Source organism: Bombina bombina, chromosome 4 (assembly GCF_027579735.1).
Source record: "Bombina bombina isolate aBomBom1 chromosome 4, aBomBom1.pri, whole genome shotgun sequence".
NCBI classification, from domain to species: domain Eukaryota; kingdom Metazoa; phylum Chordata; class Amphibia; order Anura; family Bombinatoridae; genus Bombina; species Bombina bombina.
This window is the reverse complement of record NC_069502.1, coordinates 638,034,837-638,048,755: the sequence shown is the minus strand read 5'-3', so window position 1 is coordinate 638,048,755 and position 13,919 is coordinate 638,034,837. Positions and strand designations below refer to the sequence as shown.

The 13,919-nt window shown below is 38.9% G+C and overlaps 1 protein-coding gene across 1 annotated transcript in view; it reads right to left on the bottom strand.

Moving 5' to 3' along the window:
* Positions 1-13,919, bottom strand: part of MOXD1 (monooxygenase DBH like 1) — a 240,419-nt gene that overhangs the window by 48,121 nt on the left and 178,379 nt on the right. Inside the window, exon 9 of the mRNA XM_053710674.1 lies at positions 6,609-6,668. Coding sequence (XP_053566649.1) covers positions 6,609-6,668 — 60 coding nt within the window. The remainder of the gene's footprint in view (positions 1-6,608; positions 6,669-13,919) is intronic.

Below are 13,919 nucleotides of genomic sequence, written 5' to 3'. Positions count from 1 at the left end.
CAAAATATCTTCCAAATACTCTCCCCTAACCACAATTATTAACAATCCAGAATTCCTACCAGGCTACACCCCTGCCCCCTCACAAACATTGTACCCCATTAAAGCTCTCCCTATGCACCTCCTAACAGACACCACTCACGTTCTTAAAACCAAAAGTCAATTAGAAACCCTGAACCATCCATTTCTATCCTCATGGCTGCGGTTACACCAAGTGAGACACTATGTAGCTACACACAAGCACATTAAAGACTTAACACGAACACCTACCCCCTTTGAACAAATTTGTATAGCCAGAGAATTTATTCCAGGAACAATATCTAAACTCCACAAATTAATCCTCTCAAACACTTTCCCGCTCCTTCCCTCATACACGAAAAGATGGGACCTAGAACTTAAGACTAATACCTCTCCCCAAACTTGGGCGCACAGATTTGGTAACCTGAAAAACTCAGCACACTCAATACAAGCAAAAGAGACCAACATTAAAATTATGATGAGGTGGTACCTGACCCCAACAAGGCTAAAATTCATATATAAAAACTCAACAACTTCATGCTGGAGGGGTTGTAAGCAAGAAGCCCACATCTCCCACATTTGGTGGGAATGTGACCTCATAAGACCTTTCTGGTCAGTAATCTTCCAACTCATCAACACAGTATTAAACACAAATATATCTCCCAGCCCAGACTTGATTCTACTACGCCAATCCCCTAATATCACTTGTAAAATACGAAAACACCTCTATCAATTAATGCTAAACGCAGCGAATCAGTTAATCCCTAAAAAATGGAAATCCACGCTGATACCCTCCACACAAGAATGGAAAGCGCTAGTGAACAGAAACTTCCTCCTAGAACGACTGCATTATTTTAAGTTAGGCCAACTCGCCCTATACCAAGATATGCAGTTTTTATGGGAGTCCTTCACATTCACAGATAGGCAGGCATAAACCAGTCTATGGCTCACACTTAGTACTACACAGGAGTAGTCCCAGTCCCCCCTTGACGTAATACGATCCCAAACTGAGTTTACTTCTCCTGAGAAGGGAGTATATTGCATACAAATGAGGCGTGAGCGTAAACATAAAACCTAAAACCCCATAACCTTATCACTCTACTACCACAGATACCTTTTCTTTTTTTTTTCTTTTCTTTTCCATTTCATTTCTCCTCTATTCCATTTATTTCTTCCTTTCCCCCTTTCTATAACATATGTTTAAAGTTATATATGAGATAGGTTCTTTTTGTACCATGGATTCAGATGATGCCAATAATTCAATTTACAAAGAAGAACTCACATAAATACCCAGACCGAGAGAAGATCACCAACAGTCCGGTTTTTGGAAAAATTTGGGGTTCCAATGTGCATAACTTTTTCTAACTTCCTCTACTTCTTGGAACCCTTTTGTCTTAGCTTTGGATGAAACAAATATGAACAATGGACTGATGGGTTATTTAGGACACAAGGGTTTTTTTCTCTTCTCACATATGTTGTTGTTCTATCATGGTACCATTCTGTCACATCTGCCTATGTTAAGTCTTGTATTTGAACCGTCTATTCATTTCGCATTGTTTCCTTGTTGAAAATTGAAAATAAAAAGAAACATAATTAAAAAAAAAGAAACATATTTGCAATATACATGTACTGGCAAAAATGCTTCTAGAAAAGTTATCACTGTTTTACGTTTTACATTTTTCTCCGCACGTGCATGTGAAGCATAATTAGATATTCTCAGTGCACCATTATTTTAAATAGTGCAGTTGCTCAGAGCATTAGTGGGGCTTGTATCATGTCAGCAACTAACAAACTGACGGCTAGATTTAGAGTTTTGTCGGTAACGACCCGCGTAGCTAACACTGGCTTTTTTCCCCCTGCACCTTTTAAATACCGCTGGTATTTAGAGTTCACAGAAGGGCTGCGTTAGGCTCCAAAAAGGGAGCGTATAGCATATTTACCGCCACTGCAACTCTCAATACCAGCGGTGCTTACGGACGCGGCCAGCCTCAAAAACGTGCTCGTGCACGATTCCCCCATAGGAAACAATGGGGCAGTTTGAGCTGAAAAAAAACCTAACACCTGCAAAAAAGCAGCGTTCAGCTCTTAACGCAGCCCCATTGTTTCCTATGGGGAAACACTTCCTAAGTCTGCACCTAACACTCTAACATGTACCCCGAGTCTAAACACCCCTAACCTTACACTTATTAACCCCTAATCTGCCACCCCCACTATCGCTGACCCCTGCATATTATTTTTAACCCCTAATCTGCCGCTCCGTACACTGCCGCCAACTACGTTATCCCTATGTACCCCTAATCTGCTGCCCCTAACACCGCCGACCCCTATTTTATATTTATTAACCCCTAATCTGCCCCCCACAACCTCGCCACCAGCTACCTACAATAATTAACCCCTAATCTGTCGACCGGACCTCACCGCTACTATAATAAATGTATTAACCCCTAATCCGCCTCACTAACCCTATAATAAATAGTATTAACCCTTAATCTGCCCTCCCTAACATCGCTGACACCTAACTTCAAGTATTAACCCCTATTCTGCCGACCGGACCTCACCGCTACTCTAATAAATGTATTAACCCCTAAAGCTAAGTCTAACCCTAACCCTAACACCCCCCTAAGTTAAATATAATTTAAATCTAACAAAATAAATTAACTCTTATTAAATAAATTAATCCTATTTAAAGCTAAATACTTACCTGTAAAATAAACCCTAATATAGCTACAATTTAAATTATAATTATATTGTAGCTATTTTAGGAATAATATTTATTTTACAGGCAACTTTGTAATTATTTTAACCAGGTACAATAGCTATTAAATAGTTAATAACTATTTAATAGCTACCTAGTTAAAATAATTACAAAATTACCTGTAAAATAAATCCTAACCTAAGTTACAATTAAACCTAACACTACACTATCAATAAATTAATTAAATAAAATACCTACAATTAAATCTAACACTACACTATCAATAAAATAATTACATGAAATACCTACAAATAAATACAAATAAATAAACTAACTAAAGTACAAAAAATAAAAAAAGCTAAGTTACAAAAAATAAAAAAATTAATTACAAACATAATAAAAATATTACAACAATTTTAAGCTAATTACACCTACTCTAAGCCCCCTAATAAAATAACAAAGCCCCCCAAAATAAAAAAATGCCCTACCCTATTCTAAAATTAAAATAGAAAAGCTCTTTTACCTTACCAGCCCTTAAAAGGGCCTTTTGCGGGGCATGCCCCAAAGAATTCAGCTCTTTTGCCTGGAAAAATAAACACAATACCCCCCCCAACATTACAACCCACCACCCACATACCCCTAATCTAACCCAAAACCCCCTTAAATAAACCTAACACTAAGCCCCTGAAGATCTTCCTACCTTGTCTTCACCACACCGGGTATCAGCGATCCGTCCAGGCTCCGAAATCTTCATCCAAGCCCAAGCGGGGGCTGGAGATCCATCATCCGGCTGAAGTCTTCTAACAAGCGGCAAGAAGAAGTCCAGAAGAGGCTCCAAAGTCTTCATCCTATCCGGGCAGAAGAGGAGATCCGGACCGGCAACCATCTTCATCCAAGCTGCATCTTCTATCTTTATCCGATGACGAGCGACTCCATCTTGAAGACCTCCGGCGCGGATCCATCCTCTTCTTGCGACGTCCTAAGTCCGAATGAAGGTTCCTTTAAATGACGTCATCCAAGATGGCGTCCCTTGAATTCCGATTGGCTGATAGGATTCTATCAGCCAATCGGAATTAAGGTAGGAAAAATCTCATTGGCTGATGGAATCAGCCAATCAGATTCAAGTTCAATCCGATTGGCTGATCCAATCAGCCAATCAGATTGAGCTTGCATTCTATTGACTGATCGGAACAGCCAATAGAATGCAAGCTCAATTTGATTGGCTGATTCAATCAGCCAATCAGATTTTCCCTACCTTAATTCCGATTGGCTGATAGAATCATATCAGCCAATCAGAATTCGAGGGACGCCATCTTGGATGACGTCATTTAAAGGAACCTTCATTTGGACTTAGGACGTCGGAAGAAGAGGATGGATCCACGCCGGAGGTCTTCAAGATGGAGCCGATCGTCATCGGATGAAGATAGAAGATGCCGCTTGGATGAAGATGGTTGCCGGTCCGGATATCCTCTTCTGCCCGGATAGGATGAAGACTTTGGAGCCTCTTCTGGACTTCTTCTTGCCGCTTGATAGAAGACTTCAGCCGGATGATGGATCTCCAGCCCCCGCTTGGGCTTGGATGAAGATTTCAGAGCCTGAACGGATCGCTGATACCCGGTGTGGTGAAGACAAGGTAGGAAGATCTTCAGGGGCTTAGTGTTAGGTTTATTTAAGGGGGGTTTGGGTTAGATTAGGGGTATGTGGGTGGTGGGTTGTAATGTTGGGGGGGTATTGTGTTTATTTTTACAGGCAAAAGAGCTGAATTCTTTGGGGCATGCCCCACAAAAGGCCCTTTTAAGGGCTGGTAAGGTAAAATAGCTTTTCTATTTTAATTTTAGAATAGGGTAGGGCATTTTTTTATTTTGGGGGGCTTTGTTATTTTATTAGGGGGCTTAGAGTAGGTGTAATTAGCTTAAAATTGTTGTCATATTTTTATTATGTTTGTAATTAATTTTTTTATTTTTTGTAACTAGCTTTTTTTATTTTTTGTACTTTAGTTAGTTTATTTATTTGTATTTATTTGTAGGTATTTCATGTAATTAATTTATTGATAGTGAAGTGTTAGATTTAATTGTAGGTATTTTATTTAATTAATTTATTGATAGCGTAATGTTAGGTTTAATTGTAACTTAGGTAAGGATTTATTTTACAGGTAATTTTGTAATTATTTTAACTAGGTAGCTATTAAATAGTTCTTAACTATTTAATAGCTATTGTACCTAGTTAAAATAAATACAAAGTTGCCTGTAAAATAAATATAAATCCTAAAATAGCTATAATATAATTATAATTTATATTGTAGCTATATTAGGGTTTATTTTACAGGTAAGTATTTAGCTTTAAATAGGATTAATTTATTTAATAAGAAATAATTTTTTTCGTTAGATAAAAATTATATTTAACTTAGGGGGGTGTTAGTGTTAGGGTTAGACTTAGCTTTAAGGGTTAATACATTTATTATAGTAGCGGCGAGGTCCGGTCGGCAGAATAGGGGTTAATACTTGAAGTTAGGTGTCAGCGATGTTAGGGAGGGCAGATTAGGGGTTAATACTATTTATTATAGGGTTATTGAGGCGGGAGTGAGGCGGATTAGGGGTTAATACATTTATTATAGTAGTGGTGAGGTTCGGTCGGCAGATTAGGGGTTAATAATTGTAGGTAGGTGGAGGCGACGTTGGGGGCGGCAGATTAGGGGTTAATAAATATAATATAGGGGTCGGCGGTGTTAGGGGCAGCATATTAGGGGTACATAGGGATAACGTAGGTTGCGGCGGTGTGCGGTCGGCAGATTAGGGGTTAAAAAATTTTAATAGAGTGGCGGCGATGTGGGGGGACCTCAGTTTAGGGGTACATAGGTAGTTTATGGGTGTTAGTGTACTTTAGAGCACAGTAGTTAAGAGCTTTATAAACCGGCGTTAGCCCATAAAGCTCTTAACTCCTGACTTTTTTCTGCGGCTGGAGTCTTGTCGGTAGAGGCTCTACCGCTCACTTCAGCCAAGACTCTAAATACCGGCGTTAGAAAGATCCCATTGAAAAGATAGGATACGCAAATGGCGTAGGGGGATCTGCGGTATGGAAAAGTCGCGGCTGCAAAGTGAGCGTTAGACCCTTACCTACAAGACTCTAAATACCAGCGGTAGCCCAAAACCAGCGTTAGGAGCCTCTAACGCTGGTTTTGACGGCTAACGCCAAACTCTAAATCTAGCCGTGAGTGTTTACCAGATGGTACAAGCACCTTAGGCTCTCTGAGCAAGGGCTGTGTTTAAAATGCTTGTGCACGGAGCATACTTAAAGGGACATTAAACACTAAATACATGCTAGATAGAATGATGCATTCAAAGAAAAGATTAGTCCATGACTAACATGTAGATGCATTTTTTAAAGTTTCATTAGTTGTTTAAAAAGTGACAAAATAAGTGTAAAGTTTTAGTGTCTATAAAACACTGGGAGCTGCCATGTTGTAACTTGTGTTACCTTCTCTGCTGTGGCCAATTAGGGACAGTTATACATAGGTCATTAGAGTGTGCAGCCAATGGTTGTGCTGGATTTAACAGTGTTCTGCACTTCCATTTCTAACAGGAACTGAAAAGCTCACAATTTCAGAATAGAATTACAGGCAAAGAGGACAAAATAAATAATGAAAGTATATTGCAGAGTTGTTTTATATATACAATTTATCATTTTATATTACCATCTCAAAGTATTTATTGTCCCTTAAAATACACTTTTGAAACAGCTATAACTTTTACTAGAAGCACTTTTGCTAATACATGAATATTACAAAAATGCTTCTATTCAAAACTGAAATGCATCCATGTGGATTCCAATTTTGGCTGGAATGCCCCTTTAATATAATTTATTAGAAAGTCATATTTAACCTGTATTTGTTCTAACTTACCCATGTCATTGTGGATCGCATGCTAGTGTTGTACTGACATTCAGTAATTATATGATCTCCCTGAAACAAGAATAAAATATATATTTTTTGTGTTCAGTCATTAATTAATTCAAAATATTAGCACTTCTCAGAAGGTATAATAAGACTTTACCATTTTCTTGCTTCATTTTTCTTTTATACATAATACTGTGCAAGTTTATAGAAGTTGTGTATTACACAATTAGATGTAGATGAAGTCATTGTGCCCAAACAAAGGAGCAATATGTGCTTGCTTCAATAATGTGGGTGTATTCCAATCCAGGGACAGGGAGGTGTAAGGGACTTCTGGGCGGAGCATCAGAGGGAGGGGTCGGATTGTGGGCCTGTTGTGCACAGTCAGGCATGGCTAGGGCAGTCCCTAGAAACCGGGACAATGTTAGAAGCATTGTGTGACATCATTTATATGGGTTTTTACAGGATTTTCAAAATAAAAATGATATCATTACTTTAGAAAACACATTTTGCATAGGTTTACACAACACTTTTTATTTACTAAATTCAACAACTATTTTTGACCTTTTATTTATATGGTATATGTACATTTCAATAAACGCAATAATTTCCTGGGTGAATAAAAACCTAGTTATGTTTTAAAACCTGTACACATTTTCATTGTAGTTTAGTGTATACTAAGTCTAAAAAGTAGTTACCTAAATATGTACACTAAATTATATATTGCTCACATCTCTTATAATAAGTGGAAAAAAACAACTCATTATGCAGTCATAGGCAATATTGAACCAATTAGTGGTCATGTTTTAATCTAACATTAGATTCTTAAATATGTCCTTTGTGTAGATATTCAGAAACTCTGCAAACAAATGGTAAATATATTTTTCTTTGTCTGTCTTTTACAACACATACATACAGTTGGTGGTTTAACTAATTCAAATGTTAGAAATTATACTGAATTGAAGTGCCATAAAAAAGATAGAAAAAAACAAAGTTAAAACTTTTGCATTAAACACTTGGGGCCCGATCCGATACGCAGCGTCGCCCGCAATAGCCGGCGAAGCCAAATTTTGCGCTGGTTTGGTATCACATATACGGCGTAACCTAGAAGTTACGCTCGTATATTTCACCCTTCGGACGTAGTTTTTTGGCCCATAGAGTGATATACCAAACCTGTGCAGTTTGGTATCCAATATACAGCGTAAGGACTTACGTGGCGAAAATGGAGAAATCTTACTCCATTTTCCCCTCGCCACAAAATGCAGGCGTAGTAAGCCTTACGCTGAGTATTGGAGCCCCGTAACTTCCTAAACTACCTAAATAAAACCTAACACCTAACGCATGCGTAATGTCTATCTACCTGTCAACCGCAATCCCCTGCCGCAATCCCTTATAAAGTGTTTAACCCCTAAACCGCCGCTCCCGGACCCTGCCGCCAGCTACATTAAATGTCTTACCCACTAATTTGATCCCCCTACACCACCGTCAGCTACATTAAATGTCTTACCCCCTAATGTGATCCCCCTACACCGCCGCCACCTATATTAAAATTGTTACCCCCTAATGTGATCCCCCTACATCGCCGCCACCTACATTAAAATTATTACCCCTAATGTGAGCCCCCTACACCGCCACCACCTATATTTAATTTATTAACCCCTAATGTGAGCCCCCTACACCGCCGCCACCTATATTTCATTTATTAACCCCTAATGTGAGCCCCCTACACCGCCACCACCTATATTTAATTTATTAACCCCTAATGTGAGCCCCCTACACCGCCGTCACCTATATTTAATTTATTAACCCCTAATGTGAGCCCCCTACACCGCCGCCACCTATATTATATGTACTACCCCCTAATCTGACCCCCTTACACCGCCGCCACCTATATTATATGTACTACCCCCTAATCTGACCCCCTTACACCGCCGCAACCTATATTTAATTTATTAACCCCTAATCTAATCCCCCTACACCGCCGCCGCCTATATTAAATATATTAACCACTATACCTAAGTCTAACCCTAACACCCCCTAACTTAATTATTATTAAAATAAATCTAAATAATATTAATAATATTAACTAAATTATTCCTATTTAAATAATACTTACCTATAAAATAAACCCTAAGATAGCTACAATATAATTAACAATTACATGTAGCTATTTTAGGGTTTATATTTATTTTACAGGTAACTTTGTATTTATTTTAACTATTTAATAGCTACCTAGTTAAAATAATTACCAAATTACCTGTAAAATAAATCCTAACCTAAGTTACCATTACACCTAACACTACCCTATCAATAAATTAATTAAATAAACTACAATGATCTAAACTAAAATACAATTAAATAAACTAATCTATATTACAAAAAAACCCACTAAATTACAAAAAATAAAAAAAGATTACAAGAATTTTAAGCTAATTACACCTAATCTAAGCCCCCTAATAAAATAACAAAAAAAACCCAAAATAATAACATTTCCCTACCCTAAACAAATCAGCCAATTGGATGAGAGCTACTTTAATTCTATTGGCTGATTTGAAAAGCCAATAGAATAAGAGCTGCTGTAATTCTATTGGCTATTCAAATCAGCCAATAGAATTAAAGCAGCTCTCATACAATTGGCTGATTTGAATTTGAAGGCTCAAATCAGCCAATAGAAATTCAAGGGACGCCATTTTTAAGTGCGTACCTTGAATTCCTATTCAGTGTATGGCTGAGATCGTATGAAGAGGATCCTCCACGCTCCATGGCTCCGGTCTTCAGTTCCAGCATCACCGATCTTCAGTTCCAGCATCGCCGGTCTTCAGTTCCAGAGAGGACGGTCTTCAGCTCCGCGGTCATCGGTCTTCAACTCCTCCGCTACGCCGGCTGGTTCCTGGAAGAAGAAGAGGTCGCCGCCTGGAAGAAGACTTCTCGGCCTGGAACAGGACCTTCTCTGCCAGTCTTCAGGACAGGTAAGGACCACTTGGGCTTACACTTAGGTTTTTTTTAAGGGGGTATCGGGTGGGTTTTAGAGTAGGGGTGTGTGGGTGGTGGGTTGTAATGGGGGGGGTTGTTCTTTTTTTTTACAGGTAAAAGAGCTGATTACTTTGGGGCAATGGCCCGCAAAAGGCCCTTTTAAGGGCTGGTAATAGAGCTGATTACTTTTTTAATTTAGTTTAGAGTAGGGACATTTTATTATTTTGGGGGGCTTTGTTATTTTATTAGGGGGCTTAGATTAGGTGCATATAATATAGGTGGTGGCGGTGTAAGGGGGTCAGATTAGGGTGTAGTACATATAATATAGGTGGTGGCAGTGTAAGGGGGTCAGATTAGGGGGTAGTAATATAATATAGGTGGTGGCAGTGTAAGGGGGTCAGATTAGGGGGTAGTACATATAATATAGGTGGCGGCGGTGTAGGGGGCTGACATTAGGGGGTAATAAATTAAATATAGGTGGCGGCGGTGTAGGGGGCTCACATTAGGGGGTAATAAATTAAATATAGGTGGCGGCGGTGTAGGGGGCTCACATTAGGGGTTAATGTAGTTATTATAGGTGGCGGCGGTGTAGGGGGATCACATTAGGGGGTAAGACATTTAATGTAGCTGGCGGCAGTGTAGGGGGGTCAGATTAGGGGGTAAGACATTTAATGTAGCTTGCGGCGGGATCCGGGAGCGGCGGTTTAGGGGTTAATATATTTATTATTAGGAGTGAGAGGGGGGATTGCGGATAGAGAGGTATACGTGTCGGGATGATGTTTGGGAGGCGTGTTAGACAGTTATGGGAGATTTTATACTTTAGTTAGTCACTGGCGACTCAAGAAATTTGTACTTACTCTTATTTCTGGACATCGCTAGTTTGTCCGACTTATGGCACATTAGCAACTGCCAGCGCCGTATATGTGATAGGTCGAGGTGCAAGGTGAAACTACGGGCAGCGCAGGTTTCCCCACTTGCGCTGAAACCTGCGCCGTATATCGGATCGCGCCCTTGATGGATTTGAATGGAGAACAATGACTGGTAAAGTTTTATAAACGATAATTGAAGAGACCTCAAAACTTGTCAGGTGAGTTCACATCGCCACCTACTGGAGACTGAGACATTCAGCATAAACCTGAGGATTGTCAGAAGACACTACTGTAACAGTAGGTGGGATTTTGCACTCTTGCGTTTAGAAAGACGTTCTAAAATGTTCTAACTATCTATCACTCTGGTTTCACAGCAATATAGTACAGTTTCAGGTGGTGTCCTTTCTCTCTTGTATTTCATTGAAAGATGTTCTGAAACACAATATATGAGCCTGATGCTATGAAGTTCCTGGAAGCAAATGTTGTATCCTTTGAGAATTCATCAATTCATAAGTCACCTGAACCAAGAAGCAGTTGTCAGAAAGTGCTAATCCTGTATACAGATATACAATGGAACATTAAAGGGACATGGAGCCAAAAAAATATTTAATGATTCAGATAGAACGTACAATTTTAAACAACTTTCCAATTTACTGCTATTGTCAATTTTGCTTCATTCTCTTGATATCCTTTATTGAAAAGCAGCAATGCACTACTGGGGGCTAGCTAAACACATTGGTAAGCCATAGAGGCATATATGTGCAACCACCAATCAACAGCTAGCATGAGCACCAGAGCCTACCTAGATGTGCTTTTCAACAATGATTACCAAAAGAACAAAGTAATTTTGATAATACAAGTGAATTGGAAAGTTGTGTAAAATTGTATGCTCTGTCTGAATCATAAAATAAATATGTTAGGTTTCATGTCCCTTTAAAATCTTGATAAAAATATAATAGGTGAGATCTCTATGTTGGAGGAAGAAGGTTATTACTTAGTATGTATAACAAAGCACACATTTTATAAATGATGTTTCTTTAAAGGGACATTAAACACTAAATAAATGCTAAATAGAATGATGCGTTCAAAGAAAAGATTTGTCTGAGAATAAAATGTTTATGTATTTTTTACATGTACGTAAGTTTATGTAAGTTTCACTATCTGTTTAAATATTGACAATATAAGTGTAAAGTTTTAGTGTCAATAAAACAATGGGAGCTGCCATGTTGTAACTTAGGTTACCTTCTCTGCTGTTGCCAATTAGGGACCGTTATAAATAGATCACTAGAGTGTGCAGCCAATGGCTGTGTGGAATATAATAGTGTTCTGCACTTCCATTTCTAACAGGAACTGAAAAGCTCAAAATGTCAGAATGGAATTACAGGAAAAGGGGGCAAAATAAATAATAAAAATGTATATTGTAAAGTTTTTTTTATATATACAATTTATCATTTTATATTACCATCTCAAAGTGTTTAATGTCCCTTTAATGAATGTCATTCATATATATATATATATATATATATATATATATATATATATATATATAATAGTAGTAAGCATAGTGTCTAATATTTGAATAAAAGCAGGACCAAATTAAAGAAGAGACACTGTAAGAATAACATTTATAACCTTCATTTGAAAGTGCAGATTAAAAAATCTATTTAGATGCCGGCCCATTTTTGGTGAATAACCTGGGTTGTCCTTGCTGATTGGTAGATAAATTCATCCACCAATAAAAAAGTGCTATCAAGAGTTCTGATCCAAGAAAAAGGCATAGATGCCTTCTTTTTCAAATAAAGACAGCAAGAGAACGAAGAAAAATTGATAATAGGAGTAAATTAGAAAGTTGCTTAAAATGGCATGCTCTGAAAATTGTGTTCTCTCGGGACTTCTGGAGGAGGAGCTCAGGTGTATGGTCACGTAAGACACCTGCTCTGATCTACCTTTCTTTCAAGCCTGATGGCGGGAAATCTGTGCCCAAGTCCCTAGACCCTGGGCGGCTTGAATAGCCAAAACTACCGCTACCGGAGTCTGAATTAGTGCCACTCCAAAGCACTAAACTGCATTGAGCAGTACTCTTAAGGACCTACAAAGCTCTTAGTAAATCTTTCTCTGTTTCTGATATTCAAGTAAACAAAATTACTAGTAACTTGCTAAAATAAACAGCGGAGAAGCGCAGAGGGAACAATTATTGGCTAATCAATAAACTTAATGCCGGTATTACTTTGAACTTTTCTCCTCATTGCTGGCCCCCATGAACGGCCTTTGCTGCTAACTCAGAGGACAGAACTGTAACGAATATATGGCAGAGAAGCTGGGTCCTGTTTAAAACAGCGAAAGAGCGTACGCAAACATTGCTGCCCTGGCTCTAATTCTATCTGTCCTTCTAAAATCTCCGAGGTGAATGAACCATCCTGACCAGGCCCTAGCACACGGCCTCTCTTGACCTTGCTGAACTTCGCATCTCCTACCTGGTTTGGAGCGAGGATTTTTGGCTCATCGGCCGCTGCTGGCCTTGACGCTGACCACCATATCCCTTGATCCACGGAGATCTTGCCGACGGAGGTGAGCGGAGGCGCAGTGATATCCTGGGCGCTGTCTTCGATTGGTCCGGATTTCCCCTCCCACCGGTGCTGCGTGAGGGGTCCGGATCTTGCTTCTGCATTTTGTCGCCCATCTGGATCCTGACGGCTGCAATCTTCCTGGCGCTCGATCTGAGCTCTCCCAGGCAACTCGCTCCAGGACTTTTCCTCTCCCTGCCTGTCCGGCGCTTCCCCTCCCACCGGTGCTGCGTGTAGGGGAGGCCCGGTCTTTTGGAAGGGACGCTCTGAATACTGTGTGCTCCTGGTCAGGAATCGGTAAAGTATGTAATACCTAAATTGACTCTCGTATGTACTCCCTCAGTATCTTTCAAAAATATACCGCCAGCCTTACATAGGCACAATGCAATATTCTTTCCAGCTTATTGCAATTCAGCAGCCATCAGTTCTTACACCTGAAATACTCTGACTTTCTCTGCTACATCCACAGAAATTCATATAAAGACTGTTACCTTGAGAATGGACTTTTTACTTATTATAAAAATTCCATGATAAAAATTGTGGGCTGGTAGCAACTGTATTGACCCATGATCTAACAAATATTTAATTCTTCTTTTTTTTTTTTTTTTTTTTTTTCTTTTTTTCCTTGTATAGAGATCTTTAATTAAAACATTAAAAAGTACCCTTAACACACCTATATAGGCATAGAGTGAAAAGCCTATACCAAACTAGGGCTCTATAAAAAAAAAAAGAAAAGGAAAGGAGAAGGGGGAAGTATAATCATCTCCCCTACTTATATTTACAAATTGAGACATAAATACCTTCCTTTACAGAAAGGTCTATGATAAATTTGAACATATAGCCTTATTGAGAAATAAAGTATAAAAGTTACTAACTAGTTAGATATTGAAAAAGATCCTCAACTTTCTCATACA